We start from the raw sequence: 24,308 nt of genomic DNA, 5'->3' as shown, positions 1-24,308 counted from the left end.
TAACAAAAATCAATATGATGAATTCCACTTTCCACCATGTTTTATTAATATCGACACATTGTTCTCCATCAAATCAAATCAAATTGTTTTCAACGCCAAAATTTATTCAACTACTAATAAAAAATGAAAATAAAATCTGCAAATCTCAAAAAGATTGTGAAATTTTGGAAAACAAAATGACATGTACGTTCATGCCAATTTGGTAGAGCTTTTCAAGGAATTAAATCAAAAATTAATATCATTTAAACTAATTTGAGAGAATTAAGGCAACTAACTAATCTAAAAAAATTTGAAATCCCTTAAAACTTGCTAATTTATTAACAGTAATTAATAATTATATTTAATTTATTTAATAAAAGATCCCATTTTCCATTATTAATTTGTCCGTTTTTTAAATTTATTTTTTATTTTAACAACTCTTTTTAATAATTTAAAATTAACATTATATATATTTTTTTAAATGCTATAACTTGAGATATTAAATGTTATACAATGAAATTCAAACTCTAGTGCTATAACTTGAGAATATTACTATTAAAAATGCTATATACCTAATTTACACTTAAGATTATGATATATAGGTGGTAACTAGTAAGTATACGCTTCTATAACCTTAATTCAAAACGTAAATTTGAGTCTTGAAAATGAAATTGGAACGCTTAATCCTTAAAAGCAAAACTTTTAGGGGTGAACTTGGATTATTCCCACCCCATAAATACATATTGTATTTGTGTAAATATATATGTATTATATATTCCGTATATAATATATACACCACATATACAAAGTCTTGAACGTTTTGTAATACTAGATGACATACAATACGGTAAAACAACTAATGACAGGTAATATTTAATGTGATATTTAACAATTACATTTATTGTTAATGTTGTCAATAATATCAACTTTAATTCTTTGTTTGTTTATACATTTAAAAATCTGTTATTTATTCATTATTTACAAGGAAAATGGTCTATATGCTTGAAAACCAAAATGACATGCACATTAATTTTTTTTATTTTTTTTAAGAAAAGACAGATGGAGACGTTACGCAAGGTTACAAAGGGACATTTTGTCTGACTAACTTTCGTTTATTATCTTCTGCATCCTTCAATATATACTCTCCCCACAAACTTTAATCCGAAATATTATTTACGATCTTCAAGTTAGCTTACATGAATTTCAATTATTTTATATAAATATGACCATTTCATCGTGGACACCAAATTGAAGTTTATAATTATTTCATCAAAAAATTTAAAAATAAATTTATTTATTTAATTACATTCTTAATCTATACCAATATAGCTATAGCACTACTAATAATAGAATTATCATAAAATAATAACAAATATGAAACTTTTTTTTTTTTGGCTATATATTTAGGTGGGATCAATTGTGGGCCGTGTGGCCTAAACCCTTATGGTTAGGTAATTTTTTTTAGGAAAATTATATATAATAACAAACTAATAATCTAAAATAAGTAGAGTAGTTAGGATTTAATTTAATTGTGCTCCATAGAAAACGTTTGCAAAAAAAAATTTGTCAGGTGCCTCTTTCTCAAATATCTCGCTCGCCACTCTCCTCCAATCTCTCGCTCGCCACTCTCCTCCAATCTCTCGCTCGCTTCCTCACTTTTTATACAAACAAAAGTGTATAGAAATTGTTTCTAATTGTATAAAGCAGAGAAAATTGTATAAATACATATATTTTTGTTCCCCTCTCTCCCCTCTTACAGATCTCGCCGCCACTCTCCCAAATCTCGCTCGCCACCCTCGCCTTTCTCACTTATACAAACAGAAGCGAAATGTATAAATTGTGTTTCTGTTTGTATAAAGCGTGAGAAAATTGTATATACACATGCAAGTACACATATTTTCGTCTTATACATTTATAATAATACAATTCGTTTTATACACTTCGTTTTTATACAGTTTCTGTCCAAGTGTCTTTCTCTTTCTTGTTTTATACACTTCGTTTTATACAATTTACTTCAACTGTATATGTATAGCGAATTATACATTTTTTATGTTTGTTATGGAGCAAATTATACAAACTTTGCTATAACATACAAATATAAATTTTTTATTTGCTATATGTGAAAGTTGCCCATTTTTTTTTCCAACTGTTAAACATATTTGTGAACGAAGTTTATGGATAAGTCATTATCAGTATAGCCCTCCACTAATTAATTCCATTGCATACTATAGTCCTCTTCAGTACAATATCCAGCGTCCCTTCATTTTGCTAATTAATTCATAATGTACTCTTCTTCTTTGTTCCTGGGTGAACGAGTATCATAAATATCGTATAATACAGTATTGAAAAAAAGTCATATTTTAAATGAAAATAAAGCGTAATTTTCTTATATAAACTTAGACAATTCTAATCCAGTAATCCTAATATACTTGAGTCAAATTCAAGATGTGTCAAATAGTTGGCCGTCGTCTGTAAAACAAATAATCAGAGATGGAGCCAAGATTAGGTATTTTCTAAATCAATTTGTTTGGGGGTTCACAAGTTACTATACATAATTTTTTTTTAAAATTTTCTAATTATAAATATATAGTCTACAAAAAAGCTAATGAATTCGTCCTTAACCATGAACCCTATCTAGCTCTGCCTTTGCAAATAATCCCTCAATTAAAGCAAATGGAGATTTTTTTAATAGAGAAAAAATGCAACTCAATCAAGACATCTACTAAACAAGATCTATTACAATGTCATATCTGTTGATGATTACAAACAATGTATACATCATTCGATATCGATGACTTTTGATTCAAAATTCATCATCATTTGTGTTTGAATATTATTAACCAAATTACAAGCGTAATATATGGAGAAAGAAGGACATAAAATCTTTGTGGGATCTAATAGGCATGTGCAATTCCCTTTCATTTTTCTTTTAAATTAATACGTCCCATCTACAATTTTATTTTATTTTTCCATGCAATTTTAAGGAGCATTTACATGTGCCCCCTACCTAATAATATTCAACCTCAACCTTATGCTAATTATGAAGGATATTGACCGCAAAAGAATACTATAGGTATAATATAACAAAATTTTGGTCAGTACACCCTATAGCATTTTACTATTATATCTTCTAACTTTTTCTGTTTGTTTTATTTACGTAACATTTTTCGATGAAAATACTAAAATAATCACATAATTCAACAATTTCATGATATATATTGTAAATATTTTCCTTCGAAACTAAAATGATATGTACATTGAAGTGAAAAAGACAGATGTGGAGACGATAGGTTGCAAAGGAAAGACATGTAGGGATCGATTAAAACACTTAATTAGTTTGATAAGATATAAAAATCACGATTACCTCTTATCTGACTAACTGTCTATGACTCATATACATTATATTCTCTGACACTCTCTCCGGTCCACACTTTGATACATAATATAATATCTAAAATAATAATTTTATATAACGAGAATATTCAGTATCAACTTAAGCATATCTCAATTATTAAACACTGGAAAAATTGAAAAGATGGAAGATATATTATACATGGGTAAAAAGATTGTTGTTTGAACAAGTCTGTATATATTTTGGAGAAAAAAACGCAACTCGATATAAAGACCTATAACAAAGTCATATCATATTTTATTTTTATAAAATAGTGATGAATTGACTACGATATTCACATCATCACATGCATCAATATAAACTTAAACTACTATAGATTAGTTTATCATTTGTCTTTTGAAATATTAACCAAATTAGAAGCTTATAAATATATATAACGATAGAAAATATGTGGGGACTCATGCATGTGCTTACCCTTTTAATTAGTACGTCCCATCTTCATTGTTTTTTTTCATGCAACTTGTAATTAACGAGCATTATATTCTCATAGTATTGTCATCACCCATATGGTAAGCAAAATTTAATGTTGTAATACTGTATTCAAGTGGGAATTATCTGATATTAATGCTGACGATGAGAGTATTCTTCGAGTCGAAGTTCGTACAAATTGATCCGTAATACTTATCAGTATTTTTTTTTTATGATGAAAAATACAAAAGTAATTCATATGAAATAAATAGAAAAAGGGAATCCTCCATGGAAAAATGAAAGAAAAAGAAAGTAATAAAGTTTATAGTTATTTTTATGAAACCTATGAAAGTGATCTATGGAGGATTGTCTTCCACTAATTATTTCAATTTCTTACTCTTGTCCTCTTCAGTACAATATCACTCCAATCTTACATTTTACTTCATTACGTCCTTTCTTTCTTATTCATGGGTCATGGATGGATGGCGTATCAGTTATGAGTTTAATCGAATTTTTTCATTTTGATGTAACCTTTATTTTTAGAAATTATCGAATAACTATAATTTGAATGTCATAAACTTCAAAGATCACGATGTAAAATTAACTCAAAAATTTTAACTTTGCTTTGTTGATCATGAGTATCATGATGCATGCATGTCTAACGCATTATTTTTACTTTAATTGTATATATATATATATAGAGAGAGAGTATATTATTGTAAAATAGTCCCTTGAACAACTAAATAGACATATATATCCAATCCAAGCTAACTAGCTAGCACCCATTAATTTAGAACAAATGAAGATTAATTTCTTGATGAAGAAAAATATCATTTAATATCTCTATTAAACAAAGATTTATCACAAAGTCATATCATGTTTTCAGGATATAATATTAGTGTTGATTATGATATTAAAAGTTCAAATTTCATCATTTGTCTTTGAATAATATTAACCAAATTACAAGCGTAATATATGGAGGGAGAGAGAAATGAAATCATAGTGGGGACTCATATTATATATGTGCATGTAAAATTCCCTTTCATTTTCTTTTAATTATTAGTACGTCCCATCTCCAATTTTATTTTGTTAATTTCTCCATGCAACTTGTAAAGAGCATTATCATGTTACCCTTTGGTTTGGCCACCCTATATACTACCCTCCCTAGACCCCGCTCACACTCAACCCTTTCTCCTTACACTTATAGAGAGGAGAGGAGAGAATATCGACCGCAAAAGCAATTCCGTACCGATGAATTAATAATATATCGATCTATCCTTACAAAAAAAATCTATCGATGATTTGTGACGGAATATTAATCATGACAAACAAGTTTATTGACACAAAAATGGTTGCACCACTCGAATTTGTAATGAATTATGAAGAATTCTTGGTCACAAAATTTTTTGCTATTCATTAATGTACTTTATAGGTACATGTACATATGGAATGTGAATTAGTGTCAACCATATAATTTTTATTATCTTGTTGGTTAGAGGTCAAGTCAAATGTAAATTAACAGTATAGTTTGAGGCCATAACTTTAACCTAGATCGATCTATATTTATTTATGCAAAATCTAACTAAACTATTGATCTATGAATTCAGAATTTAAATAAGATAACAAACTCACAATATTAACTCGATTTTTTAGCACGGGAAGGCATGCCAAGGTGATGGATTCAATGTTTGAAACCCGAGTTATATAGAATTAAAATTCTGAATCTGCGTCTGAATTGAAATGCACTAAAAATCCAACCCATTTGTAGTGAAGTTTCTCTGGAGGTTTTTTGTATGTGGGTACTCCAAGCAAGTTGGGAAGGGCCCAATTTTTAAGGTCCAAATAAAGTTGGTTAATACGTATTAGCTGGCCAGCTTTATTTAGTTGGGCCCAAATCCAACTAAATATTGAATGAGAACCAATAACTTTTGTACAAATATAATACAGAATATTGTGTTTTCTTTTTGCTCTTATCTGGACCAATTTTTTGTAGCAACCAAAAGTCAGTCTCCCAACTCTTTATCCATGTTATGATTACCTAATAAATTCTTTCAATATCACCAATGACCTACACTTTCAAAGAGATAAAATTATGCTAATGGAGGGACCTAAAGAGCACCTTTTGGTGAATTATATATATAGTTAGTCATTCAAACATTTAGAAAATGTTTCAAAAATTACGATTCAAAAAATATTCTTTTAACTTTAAATAACTAAAAAAAAACACATCGAGATGAAGGGAATACATTATTTAGGTACCGTTTGTTTTACAATTTTTTATTTTAACAAGGTTCTGCGGAAGTGAGAGGATTGAAATATTGATAGTTTTTTTTTCTGTTAATTGTTTTTATTTGTCGCTAATTAAAGTAATATTACTTATATACAAAATACTTCTAAAGTTACACAATATCGATGAAATATATTAATCGTAATATTTCTAGCGAATCTTACATAAAAATGGGAGAAATGAGTAAAGAAAAATATTAGGCTTAGTTTTGAAATTAGATGTGACACCGTAAAAAAATAAATCTGTGCGATAATATCATGAGCTTCGGCCTTGTATTGTAATTGCATATCGAATATAATCAGTATTTGCTTAAATAGCGAATCAAAAGTATTTTTCTTTAATTCACCTTTGGCTTTGGCTTTGGCTTTGGCCTTTTTATTACTCATTATCTCTTAGTGCATGACAGCATGTGTGAGAAATTGAGTAAAAGTGTAAAAATTGGCAAATGAAAAAACAAGAAGGTAAAGTTCCCACCCAAAAAGTGCTCATGAAAAAGCTAAAGTGAATTTACATATTCACCATTAATATTGCTTTAATTACCTCATTTTGAACTATTCAACTCACTCAAGTACTCCATGACTCGTCCTCGTTACACAAATTTTGCTTTTTCTAATACTTTATAAATTACAATTATTATCATGTCTTTTGTATATATATAAATCAATAAATCTTATGTTAGCTGTCAACAATATTAGAATACTCAATAAAAGATACTATTTTTAATAAATTTTTGATTTAACTAAAATATGTAAAAATAATTATAATAAAATCATGTTTCTTCTATTGATTCACACCATCAGAGTCAATTATAATTTATCTTAATTAAGTTCATCGTTCAAAGTTTTGACCTTGTTTGTGCTATTATTCTTCCCTCTTCCATAGTGCAACACAAATATTTTCCAATCAAGAAATTATATAACCGTTTTTAGTGTGTACATGACACTCCACTAGAATCACATCCCAGTAGAATTTAAGGTAAATTTTAAACGTAAACTAACACTCAACGATAAGGACCACCATATCGGTAAAAATTTAAGCATGAACTAACACTCAAACAATGATAAGGACCACCACTCACGGACCACTAACCGCCCAAATCACATCGAGTGATACATTTACATCGAAAGAATATTCACGCCATTCAACATCAAAAGCCAAATCACATACTTTTCCATCAAAAAAAAAATGAAAATCTTCAAGAGTGATATATGAATTACGTAAATATTAAATTTTACAACTTTTTCTTGAACAAAAGACGAAAAAATTTGTATAACGTAAATTTCAGAAAAGAATAACATGATTCGGTAATCTTCGTAGCTCTTGCCACTTGAACTTTCACTTCATTGGTGATCCATTCGATTCCCTACTTCTGTAATTATCTGCATTTGAAACGTAACAGACTCTCTTTATAATCTGGAGTCTGTCAACAAAACATTTCGGGATGACTCAATTTTGTTTTTCGCCATCTCCATCTGCAACATCACAATTTTTCTACTCCTAAAATTAAACTCAATTTTTTTTTCAACACACTGATTTTTCAGTAGATCCACCCAGTAACGCTCGAGATTCACCGAAATTCTCAATACGATTCCTGTACCTTGCATGGCATGATTTCTGAAAATCCTCGATATTTAACGAACGAGTCCAGTTACTCGATCCAGATCTAGAAACGAACCTAAGGATCTCCTCGAATAAAAACTCATCGCAAGGTATAACCAAAGTGCCATGATTAGAGAAACCATACTCTTCCTCTGCCTGAGTCAGTAGCTTCCTGAAAATCGGATGATTCAAATACTTCGCTCGCACCACGAATCTCCGGCAATTACTGCCTACCGAGATCGCTACATGTCCGGCAGGTACATCAGAAGCTATGCGTTTAGATGAAGAAGATATAGCTCTTTTCTTCCATTGTCGAAGCATCTGACTGATCCTTACAATACAACGAATCCGATTGAATTTTCCGATCTCAATCGACATCTCCAACAATCAAATACAATTAAAGTGTAGAAGAATTGAAGGAGTGAGTTGAGTAAAAATAGAGATTTATTGTTTAATTTAATACTATGAAAAAGCGCATGAAAATGGTGATTATATAGACTGGATAAATGAAAAGACGAAATTGTCCTTAATAGATGAGGATATCTACAGATGTTATAACGCCCATGTGGTGGGCAGAGAAAAAGTGATTATGATTAGTTGCCCTTGTGGACCCCACACTACAACTAACACGCCTCTAATACGAATCTTTGTGTGGATTTTCTTTTTTATTTATTTTATTTCCATTTTTGTCTCTTTTATTATATTGAATTTTTATTTCTTTTAAATCATTAAATAAGATAAGATAAGGTAAATGTTATTATTTACATCTTTGAAATAGTAAAACTCTTGCTGGTCAGTATTATTACCTTTTCAACGGGCGTTTATCTGGTGCGAATTAATTGGTATCGAAAATAAAATATAACAAAGAAAATAGTTTTGGAATATGAATTAAATTTTTAAAAATATTATTTTTTTCAAAAGTTAAAATACTCTACAAAAATAGGTTAAAGAGTTTCAAATATTTGGCATTAAATGATAGTTTAATTTTTAATACATTACTCTATATTTTGAAATATATACTCACTTATTATGAATTTCGCATTTTTAGAAAATATAAATCCCTTCCATTAATTTGTTTAAATAAATTATTTTGAAGTTGTCAATGCTAGTTTTAGATTTATCTATGAGAGAGAATAGTAGTTCCATTAATGAGAATCAATTTCAAGATTTGATACGAATAAATTAACAGATTAATTAACTAAATAAGCATAAATTTAATACAACTAATTTCACCTTACATCCCTTGCTGTTCTTCTTTTAAAAAATAAATCAGTTATTGAACCAAATTATTAGAAGATTTCTTGTCTATCAAGGATCTTTCAGTTCCTGTAATCCTACACTAAAAAATGAAAATGGTAAAGATTTGGGGAATATATTATGGGGCCCTGCATATATAATGCATCTAACCACATGTAATTATTTAGATAATTAACTAATTAATTTCCATTTAAGGGATACATGTTTTTCTAATCAATCACCTCATCAAACTGAGGGGAAAAAAGATTATAATATAGTGATTTGTATAATCTTTTTTTATAATATTGTGATTTATGTAATCCTTTTTCACAGATTTATCACCTCTCCTATTAGATTAAATTCCTAATTAAAACATAAAAAAAGAGTTGATAAAAGTGCATTTGGATCAGCTGTGGCCCAATCCAATTTAATGGACTATCTTCCATATGGCCACTGAGTTGTAACACGGCCCAAAGTCCATGAAATCCACTACATCCTTACCGACCTAAAGAAATGGGTCCTTTGGATAAACGGACTAAATTATTCTGAAATTAAATTCATATGAGTAGATTTTACAAAAATCACATGGTTTTAATATGAAATTATAATCTATTTCTCTTTAGTTTGTAATAATATTAATCTCTTAAAAAGTAATACAAATCGGATACGTTAATATGTGGCTCGAATACACTAAAGAGTATCTCGAATACATTATGACATAAATCTGATACATTAAAAACTAGGTTGGATACATAATATGTAGCTCGATTACATTAAAAATTAGCTCAATACATTAAAAAATAAAGTGAATACATAATATGTAGCTTAGATATACTACCTCGGTACTTTTTCGTTAGGATATTACAATATATACATCAAAACTAGTATTGAATACATCCAAGTTATATCCAATTTATTTTAGGGAAAATTGTATATAATAGCAAACTAATAACCTAAAATAAATGGAATAGCTAGGGTTTTATTTAATTGTGCTCCATAGCAAACGTTAGCTAAAACTTGCCAGCGTCTCTCTCCCAGAAATCTCGCTCGCCACTCTCCATTCTCGCTCGCCTCTCTCGCTTTATACACATAAGTGTATAATTCTGTTTCTGTTTTGTATAAAGCGAGAAAAAATTGTATATACACATGCAAAAATATATATCTTCGTGTTATACACTTAATTATACAATTTACAAACATTTTACTTCAAATATTGCAGAGAAAAAGGTCAACGAATTATACAATTGCGAATTATACAATTGCAGTGAAATACAATTTTCTCTAGCTTTATACAACAGAAGTGTATATATTGTGTTTCTGTTTTGGTATAAAGCGAGAGAAAAACATATATCTTCTTGCTATACACTTAATATTGCAGCGAAATAGGCAGTGAATTATACAATTGTGCATTATACAATTGCAGTGAAATAGGATAGCGAATTATACAATTGCAGCGAAATAGGCCAGCGAATTATACAATTTAGGCCAGCGAATTATACAATTATATATGTATAGCGAATTATACAGTTTTATGTTTGCTATGGAGCGCAATTATGCAAAGATTGCTATAGCATACAAATATGAATTTTTTGTTTGCTATATGTGAAAGTTGCCCTTTATTTTATAATGTATCCGAGCTATTTTTTAATGTATTCGATTTATGTCATAATGTATCTGTGATACTGTTTAATATATCTAAACTTCATATTAATGTATCCAATTTGTATTACCTTTTAAGAAATTAATATAATTACAAACTAAAGAAGGATAAGTTATAATTTCATATTAAAACTTTTTGATTACCGTAAAGTTTACATTAATTTATCATATAAATTTATGTGATCCTAAACTATTTTTTTTTAGAACACCTAAGCCTGGTTTGAACCCAAACCTCCCGGACAAATTTGAATAACCTTAACTACTGAGATATTTTTTTTACTATGTCTGACAACTAGCATATAACAAAAGATATTGATATTTACCATATATCCTCGCAAACGCTTGTTAAGGTCTCCCTATCAATATACAACCAACCTTAAAGGATTTATACTTATTTTAAGAATTTAATGAACTTAGTTTATAAAAGATCTATAAAAACCTTAAAGGCAAAAGTATCATTACCCCCTGTACTTGAAGCTTTTTATTCAGTGTACACCTAAACTTTATTTTGTTTCATTTACCCCCCTGAACTTGCTTATTCATCGAACACGTACACCTTTTCTGTCCACTCACTACGATCGTGTCCACACGCGCACGACACCTAAATAAATATTTTGCCACCTAGATAAATATTTTGTCACCTAGATAATGTCAACCTTCACAATTCACAAATCAAACTTTCTCTTATATGACTTGCTCTTGTTTGCTCTTGCTTTCATTCCAATAAAATCTATTTTTCCGGCGTTCCACCGGAAAGGTCATCAGAATGTCAACTAAAGAACTCTACCGGAGAATTCAGCGTTTCTACAGTTTTCAACCCAAAATGACGAGTCGCTTTCATTCCTAATGCACACAATATCCGACGAAGAAAACTGCGCGTTGGAGCAGACCCTTCTCAAGAATAAAGCAGATAAATCAGTGAGTGACATTTTCCAATCTCTAAGTAATTGCAACTTCTCATTATTATCTGAAGATTTTATTCTAAACGTGCTTAAACGGCACCGTTCTGATTGGAAACCAGCTTTTATCTTCTTCAAATGGATATTAGCAGGTGAAAATCCATGTAGGTATTCACCAAATACTGAATATTTCAATGAAATTCTCGATATTCTTGGTCGTATGAGACGTTTGATGAACTCAATCAAGTGTTTGACGAAATGTCTAAGAGAGGAAATTTGGTTAATGAAAAAACTTATGGTATTTGATTAATAGATATGCTGCAGCTCATAGAGTTGAAGATGCAAAAGAATTTTTCTATAAGAGGAAAAATTTTGATTTGGAACTTGATGAAATTGTGTTTCAAGAAGAGGATTCCCGAAGCCCTTGAGAAAAATCTAAATTTTGAAAAGGGAGAAGAAGGGATAAAGAAGAATAAATAGCTAGAGAATAGAGAGAGAAAAATTCTTAAAATAAGTCAAATATTAAAGAAAAAATAGATTTTTTACGTATATTACCGTTGTAACTTTATGATGTGGCAAAAATTCGTTGTCTCACGCGCCTTGTAGAGTTTAATTTCAGTTTCTATGTCAGGTGGACAGAAAAGGTGTACGTGTTCGATGAATAAGCAAGTTCAGGGGGGTAATTGAAACAAAATAAAGTTTAGGTGTACACTGAATAAAAAGCTTCAAGTTCAGGGGGGTAATGAATACTTTTGCCAACCTTAAATATGGTAATAAAATTATATTTTCTTTGTTTCACAAAGAATGATTTGGTTTAATTTAGCTTGGAGTTAAGAGTATAAAGAATGAATCTTGTGGTCCTAAATTAAAGTTAGATTATATGTACAAAACTGTCATTTGATATTGTGCCTCAGACATGTCACGTGAAAAATTAAAATTAAAATACGAATAAAAAAACAAAAAAATAATTCTTTTTGAAACAAACTTAAAAAAAAAAAAATTATTCTTTTTTAAACAAAAAGAATAATACATATAATAGTTGTTATTGATTCTAAATCGAGTGATAAGCTTATTTTGTCTCAAACGTTCGATGGGCTCGTTGAGAAGGAAAAAGCCCGGGAAATGCGCCCATTTTGAGAAGGAAGATAAGATTACAAGAAGATAATTACACAAACGGATATATTCTAAATAAACCGGTCGGTTCCTCTCAGCTGGGTCATCTCTACAACCCGATTACCCGAAGAGCTCTGTAATGCAGAACCTCGTAATCCAAATTCCACGTTTACGTCCTCTCCCGCCGTCCACACAATGTCTTTTTCCGGCAACAATGAGTTTATCGCCGGCGAAGCATATCAATCTCCGGCAGTTCGACTCGCGGGAGTTGAAAATCAACAGTAGGAGTGTAAATCGTAGGTTCATTAGATGTATGGCGAATCCTCGACGAGTTAAAATGGTGGCTAAACAGATAAGAAGAGAGCTTTCCGATATGTTACTTACGGATAAGGTGTTGCAGTACGCTGTTCTTCCTGAAGCTGCTCTCGGTGCGGATCGATACCTTTCTTCACTTACCACTATTAGCGATGTCGAAGTTTCAACCGATTTGCAGGTTCATTTCTTTTGAATTGGTGTTAATTTAGCATAATTTTGGCTTGAATTTCCTAGCGGAATCTTGTAATTGTAGTAGCACTCTCACAGCAATTGCATTTGCATCTCAACAGCCCATATGTTATCATCAATCTACGAGGACATTTCTTTTTGAGTCAATTGGCAAGAGAGTTGAGGTGTGAAAGTTGCCACAAAGTGCTAGTTCAGTGTTTTTTTGACTATTATCTCTTCCTTTTTATTAGGTTTGAGACTGGCTATGTTTTGCTAAACTTACATAACAGGAGTTGTTAGTAAATTATCTGTTTATCAATTAAACAGGCTATTCAATAAGGAAGACATAAGTGCATATGAGAGGTTTACATTAGAGGCAATTTGTGATGAGTGTTGCGGCTGAGTTAGTGACAAACGTAGAGCGGCGTATATTTTTTCTCTGAAATCAGTCCATATCTTGGTTGAATAGCAAGCTACAAGCTTTATCTTTTGGTCCTCTATAACGGAAGTCAGAGTCTTAATCACATCATGAACTCTATGCATAAAATTTTGTTGCTCGAGCTTAATCCTTGGAGCAGATATACACGTTCTAATGTTATTATTGTAATTCTGTTCCTTAATTTAGTTGATTCTGAATTATTTAAGAAACTGAAGTAGTCCATTACAGATGTTTGATATTTATTTTTCCGATGTACCAAGCAAGGAATGATCTTTATATGGTTTTAGGTACTTGGTGTAGAGTTTTGATTGTATAAAGCCCCTGAACAAAAAGCATATTTGCACCTCATAGGCATTGGAAAACAGACAATCATCCCCCTTCTTTATTTCTTCCTCCCTCTTTGAACAAAAGCAATTCCAATGTTCAGCCTCCTTCTCTAAAGAATGTTACTATCTTAACGCTGATATTAATTTGGGGTTGTCTCCCACTACTGATCCTGATATCTGGGTTGACATGGATGAACTGCTTTTATATGCTGAAGGATGTTTGTTTAAACAAACTACACAAGTTAAGGATGGTTTTATGGCTTGAAAACTAGATGTGAGCGTAAAGAAACAAGAAAACATCAAAAATTGAATAAGATACGTATGTAATTCATTTGCAGGATAAGGTCATGATTACTTTCCCCCCGGGTAGAATTGACTTGGTTTGAAGTTGAGGGTATGATTCGCCAAGAAGTGATCAAACCACTATCACCATTCAGTAGCAACCAATAAGAAGATCCAATCTCAAATTTTATCTTTCTCAGGATAAAGTTGTCATATGTGCCTCTAATGTATGTGACTATGCAAATTGATGTCTGCTGTTGGCAATCAGAAATAAGATATCAACTTCATATTCATTGTTACTATCTATCTGTCACAATCTTACTACTGCATATGGGCTGTTTATGTGTGCATGTGCAGGTTCTCTCTCTCTCTCTATCTCTAGATGTATATATAAATTATGAGGATTTCCTTCTGTATTTATTTGGTCAAAGAATTGAAATAGTACTAGACAGAAAATAATTTCTCTCATTTCTATGAATGATAACTTGTTTGATCTTCAAGGATGATTCCTGTGATCTGTCATATTCCCATTTGGACTCTTAGGAAAATTCTGTGCTGCTGTAGGTTGTAAAGGTCTATGTCTCCGTATTTGGAGACGAAAGAGGAAAGGAAGTGGCTTTGACGGGCTTGAAGTCAAAAGCAAAATATGTAAGGAGTGAGCTAGGGAGGCGAATGAAGTTGCGACTGACTCCTGAGATTCGTTTCATTGAAGATGAGTCCCTTGAACGAGGAAGCAGGGTGAGTAATTCTAATCTATTGTCTAATTAGAGAATTGATTGGGTTTTGGTTTTGGTTAGGGGGGTGCAATAACCCTCTTTGTGCTTTCTTGAATTTCTCTCCTTTTTTGCAAGGCTGTGCTGTTGTTTCCTGGCTACTAAGCCTGTTATGATTCTCCTTTCATAATTTTGTTTTGCAACCAAATCTCTCAATAATGAGGTTTAACCTTTATCTCTGACTTCCCCCTACTCAAATGATGGCCAAGTCATTGACAACACACCAAAATGACTCGTCTCTTGACCAAATCAGATGCCCATTAAACACTGGTCAGGAGCATTTTGTATATCAAGTTAAGACGTAAAATTTGCACTAGGCAGCAAGTAAAACTTGACTAGTTACCATATTAATCTCTTGCATGAGAAATAAAAGGAAAAAAATATTATATTGTCCAACAAAATCTATAAGGAATTGGTCACTAATTAAAGAAGAGTGAAGTTATTGGCCTCAATGCCCATTTTTATTCTTCACCGGTCCTTCAAATCATCCACAGCTGAAACTGTTTCTTGCATATGCAAGTTGATCTAGTGATGCTCTTGCTTAATCAACATTACTCTGTATACAAGAAAAAAATGACTTATATGGCTTTTCACACTAGAATATATTCTCGAGAGTTGAGACTGATTAAACCATAAGCCCTTTTCTGAAATGATGTAGTTATAAGGCTGTCTTCTCTTGCAGCATGGGTACTGAATCTGAAGTAGATTACAATTTTGTGATTGCTTTGCCTTTTCTGGCAGATTACTACTTTACAGTCCCTGAATGTTCTTTTAGGTCATGCTTAAGGTTGAGCCAATTCTTGCAGGTACTTGCTATATTGGACAGGATTAAGGATGAGAATGAAAATAAGGATTCACCCAATGATGGATCATCTGAAAGCGATGATGATGGGGACTGGGAGGATGACGACCCTGATGATGAAGGCATTATTTATGTTAAATAGCTTCTAGTGCGCTCTAAACTACACAGACTCTGGACTAGACAAAAGATGTGTTGCATAAGGGTAAGTCACATGTTTATTAAGTTCAGCACATTTAAGAGTGAGCACAACACTGAGTCTCCTGTGTTGAATCCTACACAAATTTTTCCTTTTTATTGTCAGTGTATAGCAATGTTGCTTTTCAGCTCATGTTCGTACTTGAACTACCCTTTCCATCGGCTAGTACTCATAGAGTGTAGCTTATACAATCTTTTATAAGAAGAAGACGTAAACATCGGTAGAATATTAACATCACTTTCCAGAAGTTATCCACATTCATTGTGTTGAGTGAGCTATTGCTACATATGATTTTAGTGGAACCTAATGACTGCTATTCCTTTTACAGGGTGAAGGTGTTTCCTTAGCATGCGAAGAACATTTGTACCCTGTTCTAAACTGTCTAGCTAGTTTATTTTCTTGTTTCTTGTATAATTCATGTCTGATGAACGAATTATCAAAGAGTATTTACTTGGCCTTCCCTGCACAGGTCTGGCCTTGCCTCTTCATTACAACTTATGTGAGTTTATTAGCTGGTTTCATCTATTTCTGGGAAGAAATTAAAAGAAAGGGGTAAGCTATATGACTACCAATTATAATAGTAGAAATTTTCACGTGAGTTTATTTTGGATGACCAGGGTAGCAGATACTTCTTGTTATTCCTTCATAGGCAAAACTTCCATGCATATCTAGTCTCCAGGATGTATTGCTACTGGGTATTGACATTATAGGGTGGAGTCAAAATCCATTACATGATTTAAAAACTAAAGAAAACAAAGAAAGGCATAACGATATGTCCCTTCACTATTTACCTCAAACAGGAAAGGAAAAAAAAACCTTGAACATAGATCATCAAGACAACAAGTCAGCATATCTTCATCATTAGTCAATCAAACACAAACTAAAAAAGCCTTTTACTGGAAGAGTTGATGTAACAAGAAGATTATTATGCTAGCAGATTAATGCTAACTTTCCCCTGTTTGTCCAATATAATCCTCAAAATTGGACCACCATTATATTCATTGGACCATAAAAACATTAAATAACTCGTGAACACAAAATTGAACAGTTACAAGTCGAAAATGATGGTCAGCAACAGGGCCATAATGAAAATTGATATAATGTGATTGTCATATATTATTTTTAACAGACAGCAAATGCGGCATACTGCTCTCTTTCAGTGATGTGCCTTAGCTTCAGCTTTCTGGTGAGACTTGGCTTTAGCCTGAAATAAATAAGATGGAAAGGAGGTTACAGAGATAAGTCTACGTGGAATGACAAAGGCACATTAGCTCCTACTAAAACAATGTGGAATTCTTTGGTTGAAAAAAACAAATATGCGCAGTTGATACATGGAGCACTGTGGAAATTTTGAGGCAAAAGTTGTCTTAATATTATCCAGGCAAATTTCAAAGAGTTTTTGGACATTACATGACTAGAAAAAAAATTCCAAACACATCCCAACACTCAATGTGGATGGATGAAGGATTTTGGGTGCTCATGTGTCCTGAAGAAGGTCCATCACAATGAGCCAACCACACAACCACCACCACCAACAACAAAATACCATACCACAAGTGTGGTATGGGAAAGGGTAGGGTGTAAGCAGATCCCTTACCTCTACCTCAGGAGGTAGAGAGGTAGTTTCCAATACCTCAGTTTAAAGAAGAAGAAGAAAAGAAAGGAAAAAAAAGATGTCAAAAGCATTCTAAAAAAAAACACAACTACAGCAAAATAATACGATAATCGAAGTGCAATAAAACAACAAACATCGAAGGACAAGAAACTCCATGACTGGTACTGCAACTACTAGTATGGAAAGATAGGTGAGATAACACTATGCTACCAACTAACCACCCACCCTAATCCATGTCCTCCAAAACCTCTATCTAAGGTCATATCCTCTATAAGTTGAAATCGCACCATGTCCTATCTAATCACCTCCCACAACTACTTTTTCAACCTACCTTTACCTCTCCTGAAACCATCTATTGCCAACTTCTCACACCTCCGCACTAGAGCATTTTAACATCTCATCTTCGCATGCTGAAACCATCTCAGCCTTGCTTCATGCATCTTGCCTTCTACTGAGGTCTCCTCCCACCTTATCCCAGATCTTTTCATTTCTAACGTCACTCATGGTATGGCCACACATCCAATGCACCATAGTCATCTCTGTAACTTTCATCTTTTGAACGTGAGATGGAAGTTGTGGGGATGAGTATGTAGCATAGAATGAGCAAACTGCACCATGGATCTAAATTAGACAACTCATAATGATAAAGATCATTTCCAGTAAAGCTTCTCTTTTAATATAAGGTGACAGACTAGATAAATAGATAAAACAGGATTTACCATACTTGGAGAGGAAGAAACTAGCTCTTACCATTCAGTTCCTGCGAGTCAATGGGGTGCAAATAAGTATTCACTATAGTCTGTCTTTTATATAAAGAAACATTTGCATCCTAAACCAACAAACTGCTCTATGTATCTTTCACACTAAAGCATAAGACTGAATTTGGGCCTCTAGTTCTGTTTGTATCAACATCATACAGGCTATGAGATAATAAATCCATGGATCTCCTTCTGCTTCTGAATCCAAATTCATCTCATGGGAGTGGATCAGGTACTCTTGAAGAAATATCCCTTGTATTTGTGCTATGCACAATGAGCGGTTATCAAATAGTTTCCCACCACCTACAATGGCTTCCTTTCATGTCATCTAATTTTGCAATTCAGCTTGCTTTTACAATAGATAAATTACCAAATCAGATAGAATAATTTGAGAAGTTCAACCTAACATCTAAAAAATTGACTGCTAAAGCAAAAAATTACAGCTTAAAGACTTTGAAGAAACATAGCAAATGAAACAATTCACACGGAGTAGCCTACAAAATCAAGCAAAACTCCAATCTTTTTCCTATCCAAAAATAGGATAAGAAGTGGGTAAACTATGAATCAAGCAAAACCCCATTCATTTTCCAATCGAAAATTACAAATAAATAACGGCGAATCTACAAAAACAAGTAACAACTCATTCTTTTACCTTGAGATACTTGAGCTTCATGCTACCATAGACAAGTCCAAATGTGAAGGCTGAAGTACGAGCCACCTGCGCCCAAAAACAATAAAATCGATCAATCAATCAATAACCTAAGGAAGCATCAATCTAATTCTCTTCCACTCAATTCAGATCCATTATTTCACTGTAATACTCTCAACAATTTGATTCTTAAGACAAATCGAACGCATTGACGATTAATGAGTACATGAGATCGAAGTAAGAAGGTAAAATAGGTTTACCAGAGCAAGGGTGCTGGTTCCAGAGTAAGGTCCAGGAAGAGGTGCCATTGTTGACTTCACAAGCAGAGAGCTTCAAGATCTCTTTTAAGCCCTAAGATGATTAGAAATTCACAAACCCTCAACTCTACCCAACAACGATAATTGGGTTATATGGTGTGAGTTGTGATCTGATGTGCGCTCGCCTACTGAATGAGAATATCTTTATAGTTTTTTTTTATTATTATTAATCGTTAAATCTTAGACAAGGTATATTTCCATTTTTAGCCTTAACATGAATACGAAGTCCTTATTTGTTTATTATTAACATAAATAAAATAATTCTCGTAATATTTGTGAAAGAATAATAATTCATCTAATAGTACTCCATTATCTACTTAATTCACCTAGCATTAATGTATAGTATTTTATATTCCCTCCGTCCTCAATTGTTAGGCAGGGTAAAAAGATATAAATTTTATTTTTAATTTCTCTTATTACCATTATTCCATATTAGTTTACAAATCTTCAAAATTTCTCATTTTCGCGCATCAGATTGGTTTATCACGTATATAATGTATATTACTTAACGATTAATATATCTCGCGTATCAAATTAATGTATCAGGACTTATATTATTGTATCAGTTTGAGTGATTCTCATAATTATAAACTTATAAGATACAAATTGTAATTTTACCTTAAAAGTATGTAAAATTATATCCTTTGCTCATTAATTGTTAATATAAACAAAACAAATAATTAGCCATCTTTTTTTCAATTCTACTTTGAATAATTACTTTATTTTGTTTAATTGAAAAGTTATGTAGACTTTTGATATTCTTGATACAGTAGGGTTATATTAATCAAATTACGCATTATTTTTCATTAATGAAAGTGCATGACATTACCTGACAAAAAATTGTGGACCGAGAGAGTATCATATATGTATTATTACTATAATTTGGAAAAATTAAAGAGAAAATTCGATCGAAAGATTCCGGTAATTGCACAAAGAACTAATTTTCATTAGCGCTTTGACAAAACTAATTATAATTAATTTAAAATCCAGGGAAAATGAATGAATTCTTGTTTAAACTTATACTGAAAAGTCAGCTACACACTTTAACTATCATAATAATCTATTATAAACCTTAACTACTTCAAACTGAATTTAATATCACCTTGATATGTGCAACACCACTCTCAAAGTATGCAGTGTATTACAATTGCTGCCACGATAAAAATTGTATTTTTTAATTTTCTTTTACATTCTTTTCTTTATTACTTATGTTTTATTTTATTAATTATATTTTACATTAATTAATTTCTAATCAATTATTAACGTTATCTAATAATCATGTCTTTTTCATAGCAAAATGGTAAAGAAAAAACTTTTAGGAATGACCGTCAAAAAAATTATCCGAAAATTGAAGTTTAGTCATGGAGTTGAAGAGTTCTTCCATTTCAAAATGTACCCTCAAGAAGGTTGCTTCAATTTCTTCCATTTATTGGCCATGGAAAACGAGCTTCCATTGTTATTTTTTGTGGCTTGTAGTTGTAAATATTTTTCAGATCTGGACTTATATTCTTTGTTCTTTTTCCATGTTTTTTCATGGAGATTCTTAAAAAATCAAAATAATAAAAAAATAATTTTCTTTCCATTTTCAATCGATCACCTAATTCACTCAAAATGTCCGTCCAAGTTCCAATAATTGAAACCTCTCAAAAATTTTACTTATATTTAAAGTAATTAGTTTCTTGATTGCTTTTTGTTATTGATTTATTTTAAGTTTAATGGCTCCGAAGAAGATAGGATGGTGGGGTGTAAATAAAGAAAAAGAGGTGTGAGGGTGGGTAGTAAATATTTTGATTTTTTTTTTACTTTGTTAATTATCTGATGCGTATTTTTTTTTAATTATATCTCAAATTTTAAGGGTAATTAATTTAGTTTTAAATAGCAAAAGTGTGTGATAAATCTTTTCGATACATAATTTATGTTTTTCCCTAAAATCTAAGTATGACTTGTAAAACACGAATGGTCGAGTATTAGATTCACTGTCACCCACTCCACTGAGAACTGAGTCGAGAGATCGTCGGCGATAGAGAGTAGGAGAAAGGAATTTGAAAGAAAAATGGCGTCGAACCAAGTGAGGGCATCCCACATACTCATCAAACACGAAGGATCTAGACGTAAATCTTCATGGAAAGATCCAGAAGGTCGCATCATCTGTAACACCACCAGAGACGCCGCCGCTTCCCAGCTCAAATCCTTTCGCGATGACATCATCTCCGGCAAGTCCAAGTTCGAAGATGTTGCTTCTCGCTTCTCTGATTGCAGCTCTGCCAAACGCGGAGGCGATCTCGGTATTTCCTACATCTACTGTTACTTATTGTTTTCAATGATTATTCTGCTTATATTAATTAGTCCAGTGTTATTGTTATGAGTTGTTTTCATTTTGGTTGGAGATTTGTACGGATAAGATCTGAGATTTAAAGGATTTTCTGGTGGTAGAACTACGCTAATTTGCTTTAGTTTAAAAGTTAGGATTAGGAATCAGATGGATTTGAATAGTGTAGTACGGTAAATTGGATGCATGTAGATAATTTTAACTAATTGAGTGCTATATCAATTATCAAAAGATGATTATGCTGGGTTTTGATAGGGTTTAACTAGTAATTAGCTTCAACTGTGATCTGCTTGAAAACAAAGTGTCTGGAATATTAGCTCGTTCTTAACTCATTGGAGTTGCTATTCAATTTAGTTACTTCGATAAAGGCAGACTCTAGAAAAGATCTAGAGAAAATATTGAAGTTCAGGAAACTGGACGCTAGTTATTGGATAAGCTTATATTTGTAACTATTTGGAGACAACTTCTCAGGACAAAAGAGTTGTGAATACTCGGAAATTTGGAGTTCTGTTATGGAATTGAATTTAAATCAAATTGATGTTTCACCATGTTATGTCTATCCATTTGCTTGAAGTCTTGAGCTGCACATGCAATTTCCTCTCACCTCTTTTGTGCATCTACCAATTGGTTAGTAGATGCACCTTTATTTTTTTGATGACAAGGGAAACCCGCAGTCGCTACCTTTTGGGTGCGCACAGGGTTAAACCTCTGCTCTATGCAATAGCTCGCAAACCACATAGGAGAGGTAACCTGCACCAAGCAAGCCTGGTGCGACGAGCTCGACCCAGAAGGCAAACCCCTTGCTTTCGCTGGCAAGGAGTTTCGAACTTGAGACCTCCAACATGGAAGTCCCAAGCTCAAACCAGTGGGCATGCACCTCTATATGTCAAATCATTTTTATACCATCTTTTCTGGAATAGACTGTAAGCAAGTTACGAAGAAGAAATCTTCTAATCATTTATTGCTGATAAATGAATTCACCAAAGCACTAGTCTTTTGTTTCTTCATTTATTTATTTGTAATTAGGATGGAAGCACTAGTTTCTGGTCCTGCAAAAGTTCACTAAACAACTGCTTTTTAGGTGAAAGTTTTGATTAACTATCAAGACTTCTCTAACCTGAAAAAACATTTTCTTGCAGCCTGAGGTCATTTGGTAATAATCAGTAATAGAAGCAGACAGACCTTTGCTTATCCCCTACTTGTCTGGATAGAATAATAAGCCTTCAGCAGCATGCATTTATGCTTGTTATTTGTCATAGATTAGGAATATGGACAGGTGCTGCACCTGATTTGACACTAATCAACTTCTTTGTTTCTTCTTATTCTCCTTCCCTTTGTGTTGTTGACAACTTGAAGATGCAACCCGCTCTCACCTGACAAAAACTAGTAAAACAGTTTTACTAAAACTGGGTGATCAAACTTATTCACTGTTAAACAAAAGTGGTGCTTAAACCTGCTCAATCTTGTTCAAACCTTTTCTGCACATTCCTGTGGTGTTCTCTGTTTCTCGATATCAGATTGTGCTGTTAGTTATCACATTAAACAGTTTAAGAACATTAGGAAAATAATATATCCTATAAGCTCTTTTTAGAAGAAAAAATGTTTAGTATTGGTATCAAGTAACTTGCATTAGTTTTAAGCTGCTCCAATTCTAATAAAATTTCTGATTTTCAAATGTAAATGTTCAATGGATTAAGCCAGATCATTTTCTGTATAGTGTGTGATCTTTATGAGTTTCTATCACTTGAGCTGAGTCCCATGTGACTAAACTTTCTATAGCTTCATAGAATTGCTGTTTTTTGAGCTCTGTTGGTTTTGCTGGACTGGTTGGTCAATGATCTAACATCTGCATTCTTATTTTGTTTCTCTGATAATGTTTTTTTGCTACAACGATGAAGGTATACTTTCAAGATATCCTCCCTAATTGCTATTTTATTTTAATATCATAGCATGTTTATATTTGGCAGATTATTGTACTCTTGACTTATTTTATACTAGTCTGTGGATATAGTAGAGTTTTTCATCCTGTTTAATGGCATATTTGTATCATTTCTAGCATCCCGAAAGGTGAATGCTTAATAAGCTCATTTCATTTGAAGGTCCATTTGGTCGAGGGCAGATGCAGAAACCTTTTGAAGTTGCAACCTATGCACTGGAGGTTGGTGAGATCAGCGACATCATTGATACTGACAGTGGTGCTCACATAATTCTGAGAACCGGTTAACATTGGTGGAGAAAGTATCAACAGGTTCAAGAGCAATTGCAAGTTGTAACGTTTTTTTAAATTTTATTTTGGTGTCTCAAAGACTACCAGGTTTGTTTCGTTTTTTATTTTCACCACGTTTGTGATAAATTTCGATTGTATTATCAGTCAAATACAACTCCAGATGCCTGATGTTTATAGACGTTTTAATCCATGTGTTGAAAGTTTCTTAACTTATGGCACCCTCTAAATTCAATTACCTTGTGACTGATTGCTTTCTATACAAGGTTCGAATTCCTGCAAGAGTAAAATATCATTAGATGCTCTCGACTTACATGTTTCTTTTACCTCCTGAACTTTTTAGTGAAAATTTTGATTTTGTTATAAAGAGATGGTATGTACTCAGATGAAATAGCATGCAACTTTAACTTACATACCATTATTAATTACGTATGTTTTTTTTTTAAAAAAAATAATATATGGAATCTTTGTGGACCAGTTTTGGTGGTATGTATGTGGATTGGCCTTTTCTTCCTGGTCCATA

The 24,308-nt window shown here is 32.2% G+C and overlaps 3 protein-coding genes across 3 annotated transcripts; 2 read left to right on the top strand and 1 right to left on the bottom strand.

Annotated features, from left to right (window-relative positions):
* Nucleotides 1-7,171: 7,171 nt before the first annotated feature.
* On the bottom strand, nucleotides 7,172-8,162 carry LOC107027075 (auxin-induced protein 6B). The gene has a single exon (XM_015228246.2). The coding sequence runs from the start codon at nucleotides 8,061-8,063 to the stop codon at nucleotides 7,608-7,610; it is 456 nt and encodes a 151-aa protein (XP_015083732.1). The 5' UTR covers nucleotides 8,064-8,162; the 3' UTR covers nucleotides 7,172-7,607.
* Nucleotides 8,163-12,610: 4,448 nt separating this feature from the next.
* Nucleotides 12,611-16,401, top strand: LOC107007827 (probable ribosome-binding factor A, chloroplastic). Its single transcript, XM_015206622.2, has 4 exons — nucleotides 12,611-13,085; nucleotides 14,687-14,860; nucleotides 15,702-15,899; nucleotides 16,222-16,401. The coding sequence occupies exons 1-3, from the start codon at nucleotides 12,732-12,734 to the stop codon at nucleotides 15,837-15,839; spliced, it is 666 nt and encodes a 221-aa protein (XP_015062108.1). The 5' UTR covers nucleotides 12,611-12,731; the 3' UTR covers nucleotides 15,840-15,899; nucleotides 16,222-16,401.
* A 4,742-nt stretch (nucleotides 16,402-21,143) lies between these two features.
* LOC107001882 (peptidyl-prolyl cis-trans isomerase Pin1-like) lies at nucleotides 21,144-24,035 on the top strand. The gene is made up of 2 exons (XM_015200131.2): nucleotides 21,144-21,517; nucleotides 23,661-24,035. The coding sequence occupies exons 1-2, from the start codon at nucleotides 21,286-21,288 to the stop codon at nucleotides 23,783-23,785; spliced, it is 357 nt and encodes a 118-aa protein (XP_015055617.1). The 5' UTR covers nucleotides 21,144-21,285; the 3' UTR covers nucleotides 23,786-24,035.
* The last annotated feature ends 273 nt before the right edge of the window (nucleotides 24,036-24,308 follow it).

Source organism: Solanum pennellii, chromosome 1, assembly GCF_001406875.1.
Source record: "Solanum pennellii chromosome 1, SPENNV200".
NCBI classification, from domain to species: domain Eukaryota; kingdom Viridiplantae; phylum Streptophyta; class Magnoliopsida; order Solanales; family Solanaceae; genus Solanum; species Solanum pennellii.
This window is presented reverse-complemented; position numbering and strand designations above follow the sequence as displayed.